General features: G+C 42.2%; 1 protein-coding gene across 3 annotated transcripts in view; it reads left to right on the top strand.

The window, feature by feature from the left end:
* The window catches only part of ADAMTSL1 (ADAMTS like 1), a 494,294-nt gene that overhangs the window by 271,406 nt on the left and 209,094 nt on the right, over nucleotides 1-13,794 (top strand). For all 3 annotated transcript variants that reach the window (XM_083482208.1, XM_083482210.1, XM_083482209.1), the window contains one exon: nucleotides 11,794-11,839. In XM_083482208.1, the coding sequence (XP_083338334.1) occupies nucleotides 11,794-11,839 (46 nt within the window). The remainder of the gene's footprint in view (nucleotides 1-11,793; nucleotides 11,840-13,794) is intronic.

The following is a 13,794-nucleotide window of genomic DNA, read 5'->3' as shown; positions in this document are numbered from 1 at the left end:
ATGAATGTAGCAGAGTATATATTGATTTGATGTTATCCTTCCTTACTCACGTTTATGCGTATAGCAGAGTACACCCCCTTTGCAGCGCTAGTGGAAGCTATTGAGAAGCTGGTTTCACCATTTAGATGAAGCAATCCAGAATGCCCTCAGTGCAGCCTAGATCTTCCTGGTATCACCCCCCCCCCTTATATTCCCTCTTTAATAGAATAATCATACAACATAGTCTTCTTAAAATAAGAGTAGAGTTTACTCACAGTTCACATTCAGTAGCAGTCTGAAGGCAGGCTTAAGTTGCAGTTATAGGGTACATTTGTAGATTAAAATGAAGAGATGCCTGAGCTAAGTCTCAGACTTTGTTATGCATGAGGCATCTCAGGAAGCAGATTAACAGGCAAAGAGCAGGAGGCGAGAGAGAGAAATGGTGATGTGTCGAGCCTTTAATTTGGGTCCCGCCCACCTCGACCTGGCTGCATCCAAGGGGAAGTGGCTCCCACAGGTCCTCCCTTTTGGAGACCCATTCCCCTGTGTGCCCATTCTAGGAAACAGGAAACGATGGACTTGACAGCTCTGTCTACATATCCCACAGGACACACACACACACTATCTCAGAGGTCTTACATCACTGAGCTTCCCCCATATTGTAACTCTATCACAGGTTAAGAGAATAATCGTTCTCCAAAACCACTGTAGAGCCACATATGGCTCAGGCAGGACCAGCTCCAAAATTTGGGAGCAGCTTGGGCAAGGAACCCTCCAGAGTCCTCTTTAACATAGAACAGGGACAGGGAACCTATGGCATTCCAAATGTTGTTGATCTCAGGTGTGTGGCATGGCCAATAGTCAGGGATGGTGGGAGGGATCTGCTGGTCCCAGTAAGTAACCAAACATATTGTAGATACCCTCAGGAACCAGTTCTGGTTCCATGGCCTTACGTTTCATGTTTCATTTCGTTTTTAAAAATGCTTATAACAGCATTTTAAGGGACGCGGGTGGCGCTGTGGGTTAAACCACAGAGCCTAGGACTCGTCGATCAGAAGTCCGGCAGTTCGAATCCCCACGACCGCGTGAGCTCCCGTTGCTCAGTCCCTACTTCTACCAACCTAGCAGTTCGAAAGCATGTCAAAGTGCAAGTAGATAAATAGGTACTGCTCCATGCACAGCTCTGGTTCGCCAGAAGCGGCTTAGTCATGCTGGCCACATGACCCGGAAGCTGTACACCAGCTCCCTCGGCCAATAAAGCGAGATGAGCGCCGCAACCCCAGAGTCAGTCACGACTGAACCTAATGGTCAGGGGTCCCTTTACCTTTATATCAGCATTTTAATTGCTTTCTTCTAGTATCAGCTACATACCATAGTAAGCACATCCACTGGATATACAGTGTGCAAATGTAAGAAGTCTGCGTACTTCATCCAGCAATCTTGCTCATGCAGTCAGATGGTGTCCTTTCTGCCCTGCTGGTCTACAAACTGTATTTTATATTACAGTATGGAAAGCTATTTGTAACTGTAAGGAAGCATGCCTGGATGTGCACCTGTAGAAGTTTACCCATGGCTGTTAGCTGCAGTGGCTCTGTTCTACCTCCACTGAGGGAGGCAATATGCCTCTGAATACCAGTTTCAGGGAAACACAGGTGTGGAGAGTGTTCAAGTTCTACTTGTCACCTTCCTGTGGAAGTCACTGTGAGACCAGAGTGCTAGACTCGATGGGCCTCTTGCCTGATACAGCAGGACTCTTCTTACAATCTGATATCTTGTCAGGAACCCCAACCCCACCCTTTGACCCATTGTTTAGTACATAAGTTAAGTACACTTTTATAGGGCGGAAAAATCTGTAAATTTTCATCCCCTTTGAACCCCATTCATTTCGTTCTGTTCTAAATTAGCCATGGGAGAATTGGGCTGGAGATAATGGATCAGCAACCTTTCCTAAGATGACCTATGGAATCCCAGAGTGGTTTTCACCACAGCTTTGAGCCAAAGTTTTCTGTTTCACTTGGCGCACTCTGTGACTGTTTGCACACTCCCTTTGTCATCATCCTTTCCTGTCAAGCTATATTTTGTTTGAGAAGTTTGGCCGAGGATGGAGGAGTTGGCCATGATTCCATTGCTCTGTGTTTTACGGTTTCCAGCTTCAGATCAGGATCCTTCTGCCTTGAGCAGCAGATGTTTTTACACACCGAAAAACCCAAATCACGACACTTTATATAATATATATATTTTATTTTGCTTGTTCACCTTTTTTCCCTTCCCTCTGTGACATGGAATTGATATGCACCAATTTGTTCCACATTGATAGGGCAACTTGTTGTCATGCTCCAAGTTAGAGCAATGTGAAGAAGCCACTTTCTAAAAGTCATTGGAAGAGTAGGAATCATTGTTCGGTGCTTTCTTTGGAATACTCACCTTTCCATTCCCATTTCAGTAAGCATGTGGAGATTATATAGCCAAAACTCATATTCCCTAAAAACAGCTGCCATTGCACAATATACATAGCCAAAATTTTAGTCCTGTCTGAGTTTTTGCTATTTATTGACCTTTTCATGGAATGAATTTAAGACCCCTTGTATACATATTATGCAATTGTGCAGTTAATGTGTATTTCTAAAATTATATTTAATTTAAACTATAGGGGAAATCGGAATTTTAAATCTGTAATACATTTGTATACATGGAGAAAAACCTGCATTCAATGCATAGCTCTAGTTTTATGTGGATTAAGCCTACTTTGCTGTGGCATGCAAACATAATAGCAGCCACATCTGGTGTAATTCTGGAATGATGGGTTGCGGAGGGCAGCAGCAGATTCTCCTGGTTTGCTCTTTTTCCTCACTCTTGATGATCATATAGGTACTTAGTATACCATTTTCCATCTTGAAAAAAACTTCTGTTGCTCTTTGAATAGCTTGATAGAATGAAACCATTACCATGAATTCACTACCATTGTTGTCTTACTGCATTCCAACCTCCATATCTTTGGAACGGGAGCATTTGTTCTTCAAAGCAAGAGTCAAAATTCAGGAAAGGAGTCTGAAGAAAAGAGGCAAATGGTGCTGACAAGAGAATGAAGTTCTGGGCTTTATCAGAAGATTTTTTTTTAAATCAGCAGATAATATCGTATCCACCCAAGAGTTCTTAAAGAACTCGAATGTGAAATTAACGATCTCGTAACAAAAATATGTAACTTGTTCCCTAGATCAGCCTTTGTGGTTGAGCAATGTAACAGCTGTTTTTAAAAAGGAATCCAGGGGTTTGGGATCCAGGAAATTATAGGCTAGTTAGTTTAGATGAACTCAAGGTAAAGTCATGGAAAGAATTGTTAAAGATAAAATTATCAAGTTTATAGAAAGAACAAGTCTTTCAGGAGTTATATGAACATGATTTTACAAAAGTAACCCTTGTTCCACTAACTTTTTGGAGTTCTTTCAGAGTGTTAATAAGCAGGTGGATATCGGTAATCCAATAGCCATTGTGTACGTGGATTTTCCATGAGCTTGGAATAAACTTCATCACCGAAGATTCCAAAGCAAATTTAGCAGTCATAGGATAAAACGACACATCTTGCTATGTATCATAAACCATCTAAGGAACAGGAAGCGTAGAGTAGGAGCAAATAGACCGTTCTTACTGTGGCTGGATATAAGGAGCTGTGTCCCACAAGAATCTGTGCTGAGAATGGTGTTTTAAATTTGTTCCTAAGTGATATGCAGTTCGGGTGAACAATGAAGTGGCCAGGTTCATTCATAGCACCAAATTATCCAGGTTTGTCATACCAAAAAAGATTACAAAGGATCTCTCCAAACTGGATGACGGGGGCATTAAAATACTAAATGTGGTTCATTGTAATTTAATGTAGAGTGATGCCCATTGGGCAAAAAAGAAAGCATAACTTCAAATCTACACTAATGGGGTATGAATGAATTGCTGATGCTTGACCATGGATCTTGGACTGCATAGTGAATGCAGTCATACCTCGGCTCCTGAACGCCTTGAACGTTTTGGCTCCCAAATGGTCAAAAACCGGAAGTGATTGTTCTGGTTTTCGAACATTCTTTTGGATGCTGAACGTCCGGCGGGGTTTCCGTGGCTTTACAATTGGCTGCAGGAGCAGCCAATCAGAAGCCATGCTTTGGAAGTCAAACATTTCGGAAGGCAAACAGACTTCTGGAATGGATTCTGTTTGACTTCCGAGGTATGACTATATCTTAATGAAAGCATCCACTTAGTGTGTGGCAACTGCAAAAGAGGAAAGTTATGTGTCATTAGGAAAGGGGTCAAAAATGAACCCCAATCATTGGAGAAGCCATTTCCAAGCGGTGCAAACGTAACCAGAACAATATGCAAATATTGGCAGGCATCAGGAGTAACAAGTACTCTTTAAGTACAATACAAATACTCCTGTTAAAATACTTGCCAACAACTTTTCTAATGGCTTTGTACTTTATTTTTCAAATGTCTTTCTTTGTCACCCATTCTGCTGTGGTTTCAATTTATATCCTACTTTCCATTCAACAAACACTCACAACACGGTTCACAGTAAAAAGAGTGAATAATAAGCTATTTTGTTATTAAATCACATAAACGCCCCAAAATATAAATACAATCTTTAAAAAAGGAGAGAATTGTTGTTGCAGAAATAGAGGAAAGCCATGGCTTTAGTGTTCTTTGGAGACAAAGGACACAGGGTGCTGCCTTAGGCTGAAGTTAGACCATTGTGGTCCATCTAGGTCAGTACTGTCAACACTGACTGCCAGCAGCCTATCAGGATTCTTGCTAGGGATTGAACCTCAGATCTTTTACATGCAAAGCATATGCCTCTCACTGAGCCTATGGCTTTTCCTGACTATCGTGGAACTCCCAGAACTTTGGCATCCAGGTTCTATTGAAATACAGTGGATAGAATGTTGGGCTTTTGCCTGGATTCATATTTGTACGCATCAGTATCCAACTGTAAGCAAGTCATCATCTGACATGCAGTATTTCCCATCTGTAAAACTGACCTGCTGACCTACCTTCACAGTAGTTTCACGAGGCAGAAACGCAAGCCAAATATATACAATGCTGATGACATCAGCAAACCCAGAGAAAATTTGTTACTTATTTGTGGACGATAAGCTTGTTGAACCATCAAGTTCCAATACTTGTTTTGAATCCAAACCACACGAAGTCACAAACTTCAGACAATTTACAGAGACAGTTTAGTCTGTAGGTTTCGCTAATCATTCCTTCAGAGATGGCTGGTAACTTGGTTGTGGTTTTCCTAATTTCCGACCGCTACACCATGTTAATTATGAATAATGCATTAAATATCTTCCAAATGGTTTCCCCCATATAAACAGCTACCGTTGCCTCCAGGATATTATGGGATAGGGGAGGTTAGCATGGTAAAGACTGGGAGGAATGTCTCTGTGTTTTCAAATTGCAGGGTTGACTTTTAACAGATATACTGTACATTGTAAGCTCATTTATGTGGCCGCCTGCAAAATGCATCCAGCTATGCTTGGGATATAAGGAGCTGATTTATGGGAAGTCAGATAATTTGTCCTTCCTGTGAAATACTATCTGCTCTGATTGGTAGCAGCTTCAAGGGTCCGCAGCAGAACCAATGCATGCACACATCTCACTCTAGAAAAAGAATGTTGCTCCCTGTAGAAAAATGTTTCAAATGTTTCAAAATTATGCTGCAGTCCTAAGACCAAACTAGCAGTTTGGCAAACAACCCAGCTTGTAAAAAACAAGGGTCACTGTTAGTAAAGGTAAAGGGACCCCCGACCATTAGGTCCAATTGTGACCGACTCTGGGGTTGCGGCGCTCATCTTGCTTTATTGGCCGAGGGAGCCAGCGTACAGCTTCCGGGTCATGTGGCCAGCATAACTAAGCCGCTTCTGGCGAACCAGAGCAGCACACGGAAACGCCGTTTACCTTCCCGCCAGAGCGGTACCTATTTATCTACTTGCACTTTGACGTGCTTTCGAACTGCTAGTTTGGCAGGAGCAGGGACCCAGCAACAGGATCTCACCCCATCACAGGGATTCGAACCACCGACCTTCTGATCAGCAAGTCCTAGGCTCTGTGGTTTAACCCACAGCGCCACCCGTGTCCCAGGGTTACTGTTACACACCTCTTATTTCCTGTACCGCTGTGCCCTATAGCTGTGTATAAGTAACTGAAATAATTGCGCACTCTGCCAGTGTTTGTCCCCATCTCCTCTTCAGATGTTGAGATGGCAAGCTCCTTGTTCACTCTGCGAAGTGCCATACACATGGATGGTTTAATATGCAGCCTGTGCATGTTGTGTATATCACAGGAGAGTTTATGGGTCCCAATATCCACTCATTTATTATGGGGAATGGAGACATGGTCACAGCCAGATTTCTGGAGACTTTCTCTGCTGTCCTCCACCTTCTTAAAAACTAGGGCTTGGCTTGTGATCATTTTTCTGACTTGCAATGAAGTTGCAGCACCAGCCTAGTTAGCATAGACTGCGAGAGTTCTGCTGGTTCTCCTGGCTTGGGCTTCTACTCTTATTCACCCTCTGCTGTTGCAGATCTCTTTTCCATTACATTTGCATCCTGTGTTACTTCTGGTTATTAAATTTTTGCCATTTTCATTGTTGCATGGAAGTGCAAGCACAGTAGTAATTTTATGACATCTTGTTGATGAATTTGTCTGGGGTCCAAAGCTCGTATCAGGAAGAACAAAGACCCAGAGGGGTTGGAGAACTTCTGGTGGTGCAGCACTGCATGTTAAGGTCTGGTTTTTCATCTTGGTTCAAACCATCCAACTAAATCTTGGGCTGCAGGTCTTTACTACTTAACTCTATGAAATGACAGACATTAAGCGGGCAGGGAGACATTCTCAGTAACATTGGGAGTAAATTCAGTGCAGCTTTATTGACTTTTATGAGTGCTCTAGAATTACATTGATGTAATTTGGAGTGTGTTTCATCCCAGGGACATTTATTTGAAGCTCAAATCTACCTCTCCTCCCACACAAAGGCTAGCATTTAGTTCATTTCAACTATGATAAATTATTTGCATCAGAAACGCTGACTCTCTAAAACCTGAGATTTTGGGAAATGTTATTTATGCTAAAAGTATTAATTCCTAATAGTTTTTGGTCTCCTGCTTTACTACTTCTCGTCTTGCTCTCATTTCGGGTCATTACCCCATATACTGCATCCCATATGTGTGCCTTTGGCAGTCCAAAAGGTATGATTTGTGTTTTGATTTTCCTGGCCAGTTTGCTGACTGCAGTGACTGCCGCTGGCATTTTGCCAGCTGGTTGTTTATTTTGTTACCGCTAGAGAAAAAAAATGTTCCTCAGATATGTTTCGGCGTGTGTGTTTTTTAGGTTGCCAGGGGAAGAAGAAGGCCTATGTTATCTACTCCTCGCCTTCTTTTCTGATCTTAAAGGGTGAAGCGTGGAGCTGAGCTGAAACAACCTCTTTAGTTTCATTTTCACTATGGCTGGTAAAACACTTCAATTTTCCCATGTGATTTCAAACTGTCCATCATTTCCCCCCTCCTTTTTTGTCCAGGTCCTGACTACTAGAAGGAAAGATGGGAAAAGTCCCCAAAGGCCTGTTTCCTAAGCCTCCCTTAGGGCACAGGCTTAATAGCAAAGGTCAGGAAGGAGTCCCATGTTGAGACAAAGCTTCAAGAGAATCTGTGTCATGGGCAAGGAACCATTTTTAGACAGAAGACCACATTTCCTTTTAGCTATCCTCCAATGACTACATGCCAGTGGCATAGCATGGGTTGCCTGCACCCGGGGCAGACAAGCCGCTGATGCTGCCAGAACGACCCCTCACCAGAACAAACCTCTGCAGGGAAAAAGAAAAGATTCCCATTCCCTGGTCTAGAATCTATAGGGTATTCTGCCAATTGAAGCTTCTACTCTCATTGCAGTATTATAACTCAACGACCCTACGTGGGCAGCAACACAGACCTAAAAGCAATGCTGGAGGCACTGAATGTCACAGTTTAAACTAACCAGCCTGTTCTTTGGCTGCAGGCTTCTAGCATATTATTGATAGTATAGGGTGTTAAGAAACTTTATACACAACCCTTGCTTCTGTTTGACAAATGAATGGAAAACCCTAACCCAGTCATTTCACTCCAAACCTATTTGCAAGAAATGGGGCCCATGAGGACCTAACTTTGAAGGCAAAGGTTGCTCTGTGCCAAGCCAATCTGTGCCCAAGTTGAACTGTGTGAAAATGCCTGAAGAACTGTATTAGCTCAAGAGAAGCAAAGTCATTTGGACACAATGTTGGCGGGTTTTTTGTTCAGTTGACGGTTTGCACTTTCGCTTCAACCACGCTTTGGGAGAGGATCATCATCAAGCTACTGCAACTCCCAATTAAAACAACAACATGGATTAAAATAGTATCATAGAATTCAGATACTATGACGCTTCAAATATTGGGCTTCTTATTTTCAAATTTTCTAAAAGAAAGCATAATATTTTTAAACACACACACATATGCATATATACACAGACACTTATTTTCACAAAACCATATTCATATGAATACTTTTATGAGATTCCCTGAACCCCAGGACTTCCTCCCACCCCTCCACTGGCTTCCAGAATTCTTCCCCTTTTAACTGCCTCTAACAACTTTATCTAACTTTGTTATACTCCATTCTTACCCTTTGTTAATTTAAATTACAAGTGCTATGTGAATCCTGCTAATGTTTTTAAACTCTTACAGTGTTCTTTAATGTTTGTGAAACATGGACCACTTATAAACACCATCTCCAACTCCTTGAAAGATTCCATCAATGGTGTCTCCAAATTTTTTTGCACATCACTTGGGAAGACAAGTGAACTAATACCAGTGTACTGGAAGAAGCAAAGATCTCCAGTGTCGAAGCAATGGTTCTTCAACATCAACTTTGTTGGACTGGTCATGTTGTGCGGATGTCTGATTAATCGTCTTCCAAAGCAACTACTCTATTCCAAACTTAAAAATGGAAAGCATAATTCTGGTGGTCAACAAAAGAGGTTAAAGACTCTCTCAAGGCAAATCTAAAAAAATGTAGTATAAACACCAACAATTGGGAAACATTTGCCTGCGAGCGCTCCAATTGGAGAACAGCCTTTACCAAAGGTGTCATGGGCTTTGAAGACACTCGAACTCAGGATGCAAGGGAGAAACGTGCTAAGAGGAAGGCACTCTTGGCAAATCCACACAGTGATCAACTCCCACCTGGAAACCTATGTTCCCACTGTAGAAGGAGGTGTGGATCCTGAATTGGCCTCCATGGTCACTTTCAGACTCATTTGTTAAAACCATGTTTATGGAAGACAATCTTACTCGGCTATGAGGGATCGCCAAAGAAGAAGAAGAAGAAGACCATTCTCTACTAAACTTATTGTCCTCTTGGTGCCTGATCTCCACATATTCCACTGCCATCTCTGCATATTCCATCATCTTCAATATCCATTCTTCTTTCGATCGAATAATGGGCTTCTTAAGAGAAGTTGCAATAATTACAGGCAATTCCCCATTTTGAGGGTGGGTGTTTACGTTCTGAGGCACTGCATGCATCAGTGAAATCACATATATTTGAAACACCATTGAAAAAGCCTGCAAACACCCCATTCTGCCCTGTTCCTCCCCATCCTGCCTCTTTTTGTGACGTTTTCAGGTCACGTCTGGGTTCAGTGAGATGCACAGATGCACACATATTGAACGGGCACACATGGAGGGTTGCCAATATACTGTTCAGAATGTTAGTATGTATGGCTCTCTTTCCTTTTCCTATGTATTATAAAATATATATTTTATGGGGGTTGAGAATACCGATAGTTCTTGTATTGTGCTGCATCAGAACCTATTGCAATACTTCTTAGCAGGATGGACTTGCTCAGGGTGTTCCATCGTGGCATGGAACTGAAATACATTTTTAATTTCAAAGGTTTGGATTTATTGAACTATGTTAGTTTAATGCTCAACTTCTTAAATTAAGAAAAGTCAGCTTTCCCATGCATGCAACAGCTTAGAAAAGAAACAGATCTTCCGTTAACTCAAGCATTATGTTGGCCGTGCTATAGTTCAGAATGATTGGGCGGAGGGAGAGAAAAAAAGAAAAGCGCTTGGACTTTGTCAGAAACTGGAATGTTTAGGTTGAAATTTTCTTTCTGTTTCTGATCTCCAGATGGCCATCAGTCTTCATCTTGTTCCGTCTTTTATTCCAGTCAGCCTACAGCATTTACAAAATTCTCATCCTGATCTGGTAACATTTTGCAGTCTCTTTGCACTTATTAAGGTGCCAGGTGGCATAGTCCTATATATAAGGTGTTGTTGTTGCTTTTAAAAAAACTTAAAATCTTTTCAGCCTCCCTCCCATAATCTGGAGAAACACAGTTCAGGAACTTCTGTTGTTGAGTTGTTGTTTTTCCATTAACCCAATTACATATCCCTCAAACCGACTTGATTGTTTTAAGAGTCATATATGAGTTTTCATATATTTTGATCCTAATAGTGTCCAACCAGCCAAAGTTGCTATAGATGTATATTCTAAAGTTCCCCAGTTCAGAAAGTTGAAACCGAAGAAAGGTTTCCAGTATTTGATATTAGACAATAAGTAGGCATGATGGTGTAGTTCCAATTTCAGAATTCCAAATCCACCTTCATTAATTTGTGATTTTTTCCCCTGCAATGATAATCTTGGTGTTGTTGAACCCCAAATACATTTCCTAGCAATATTCCAATTCTGGCATTGGTCCCCGGAGTGCAAACTTGTTGATCACTTGAAGTGAATGTATAAAGTCAGGGAAATTATATGGGAAGGCAAAACCTGTAGCCTATGAAAGGAAAAAGGATCTACAGGAGACAGAAACTGGAGTACACAGACAGAGCTACTGAAGGCTACAATGATAGGTCATAAAGCAAATAGCTCTGTTTGAGCCTTTCTTTTGGGGATCCAGCAGAGCTATGAATTTTAACTAACATGCTCATTATAGCTTTGACTTTCTCTCCTCCCCCCCCCCCACCTCTACACACAAACACATGTGAGGAACAGATTGACCATACAGTGGTACCTAAGGTTACATATGCTTCAGGTTACATACACTTCAGGTTACAGACTCAGCTAACCCAGAAATAGTGCTTCAGGTTAAGAACTTTGCTTCAGGATGAGTACAGAAATCGGGCTCTGGCAACGCGGCAGCAATGGGAGGCCCCATTAGCTAAAATGGTGCTTCAGGTTAAGAACAGTTTCAGGTTAAGTACGGACCTCCGGAACGAATTAAGTACTTAACCTGAAGTACCACCGTATGTCAAAATTTACTGAGTTAATTTTTTCATAGCATTGCCTAATGAATGTTTGTCAGTAACCTTTATGTTAAGTTGCCACACAATATTCTGAGGTTCTGTATTGGAAAATAGTTTGTAGCAGTCATGCACTGATGTCACTGTAATTTGACATGTTGTATGCTGCCTTGTTGTATTTTAATGAAAAGCGTGCTCTGCAAATATTTTACATAAATAAATTGACTATCTTTGAGCAAAGGCGTTTAACCTTCTGAAGACTACCGTCCCTTTTGAGTTCCAAGTTCACTCAGCTTCAGAGAGCTGCATGTTATGGAATGTATTTCTTCACATTGCTCCATTTAGGAACATGAAATATATCGTGGTGAACGCACATCTTGACAACATTCAGTGGTCGGAATTGTGCATTGTGCCTGATTTATATGACTGGCAAAATACAGATGGAAATGAGTGACTTGTGGATTAGGGTATTGACATGCAGTAATGTGGCTTTTGTTTTTGTTTGGCTACAGGAGCTGTGAGGGTCGAAATATCAGATACCGAACATGCAGCAACGTGGTAAGTGATTATGTTCCGGGGCTACTGCAATCCACATATCTGGAAAGATTTGGGGTTTGTGACAAATGGGTGCTCTGGAAACTATCCCCCAAAAGGATAGGTCTCTGGTAGTGGCGTATGACATTCAAGTAAATGAGGTTTATACACAAATATTTACAGTTGAAGTGTTGTTGGTATGAAGAGAAACACATTTTCCCCATAGAGGCGCAATACTCGGGCCTCCTTGCAGATGTCTTTCCCCTCAATGCAGAAGGAGGGAGAGAATGAAGGGCACCTTTTTCATGCTTGCCCTCTTGCAGACCCTCCAAATGCCCCTGTTTTCCAGATTTAAAGAAGCCATCCTGGTTTCTGTTTTGATCCCAGAATGTCCAGCTTTCCCTTAGGACATCCCTGTATCCATCAGAGAAATGTATGAAGTTTTGTGACCCTCCCGCCAAGCCAAGGAAACAAGTAACTGTACAACCTTTAGAACAGAGGTCAACAACCTTTTTCAGCCATGGGCCGGTCCACCGTCCCTCAGACCATGTGGTGGGACAGACTATATTTGGGGGGGGGGGCGGTGGGAATGAACGAATTCCTATGCCCCACAAATAATGCAGAGATGCATTTTAAATAAAAGCACACATTCTACTCATGTCAAAACACGCTGATTCCCAGATCATCCGTGGGCTGGATTGAGAAGGTGATTGGGCCGCATCTGGCCCTCGGGCCTTAGTTTGCCTACCCCTGCTTTAGAAGACACCTGAAAGCAGCCCTGTATAGGGAAGTTTTTTAATATTTAATGTTTTATTTTGTTTTTATACATGTTGGAAGCCGCCCAGAGTAGCTGGGACAACCCAGTCAGATGGGTAGAGCATAAATAATAAAATGATGGTGATGAGGGGTGTCCAAACTTTTTTCAAAGAGGGCCAGATTTGATGAAGTAAAGGGCCATGAGGGCCGACTAAAGGGCCAACCAAAGTTGTTATCCTTTTTTAGGATTCAAGTTGTTGAGGGTCTTTTTAGGATTTTACCCCAGGAAATAAACTGCCACAGGGGCTGAATTAAAATGACCAGTGGGCTGGATTAAGGCCCATGGAACAGCCTTTGGACATGTCCCTGTTTTCGTCAGAGAAAACCTGAGGGTATGCTCTTGCTGAAGGGATGGGGAACCTGTAGTGCTCTGGATATTGTTGGTCTCTAAATCTCATCTACCCCAGTCATCAAGACCAGATGTGGTCAAACAACATCTGCAGGGCCGCAAGTGTTAAACCCCTGTGTTAAATAGTCAGAAAACCTTTTAACTGTATCTCTTTCCTTCACTAGAACAACTGCTCCCCATACACTCATGTTTATTCAGTCAGTCATTGAACATGATGGCTAATGGCTCCAATGTTGTGCGTGGTTTGGCTGCATAAATCTCATTGATTTCATGGGTGTTTAAACCACCTTACTGTTCATGGGATTACACTGGGGTCCTCTCCGGGTCGTTGCAATCTCCCTTTAGTCTAGACAGGAGCTGTCCTCATTGACAACAACTGGAGGTAATAGCCAGTCAATAAAGCTGCCCTCTGCTTTGTGGGTTGTCTTCCAGCTGCGAGGCACTTTGGGTACACCAGGAGACTGAAGAGAGCAACAGGCTTAATAATTTGTGTCAAGTCGGGAGACATACGGTGGCTCCACTGAATATAGCATGGGAGAAATGAAAGAGACACTGTCCAAGCTGATGGGATTCAAAAGACTCTCGCGGGTTTTGTTTTGTTTTGCACAATACTGGCCAGCTTGCTCCTTGCCTTGCTCTGCTGCTGCCAGCCCCAAAGGAAGCAGAAATGTAACGAGATGCTGCTCTGCATTAGTTTGTTGTTGCTGGATCACCCTGCTGGGAAGCTGGGATTACACCTAAGTTCGGAGCCCTTGTTTATAGGAACAGCTGAACTTTTCCAACACAAAGAATAATCTTTCCTTAATAGAAAAAA

Source organism: Podarcis liolepis, assembly GCF_965112155.1.
Source record: "Podarcis liolepis genome assembly, chromosome: 17".
Classification (NCBI taxonomy): Eukaryota; Metazoa; Chordata; class Lepidosauria; order Squamata; family Lacertidae; genus Podarcis; species Podarcis liolepis.
Note: the sequence above shows the minus strand (reverse complement) of the source record. Positions and strands in the feature narration are given on the sequence as shown.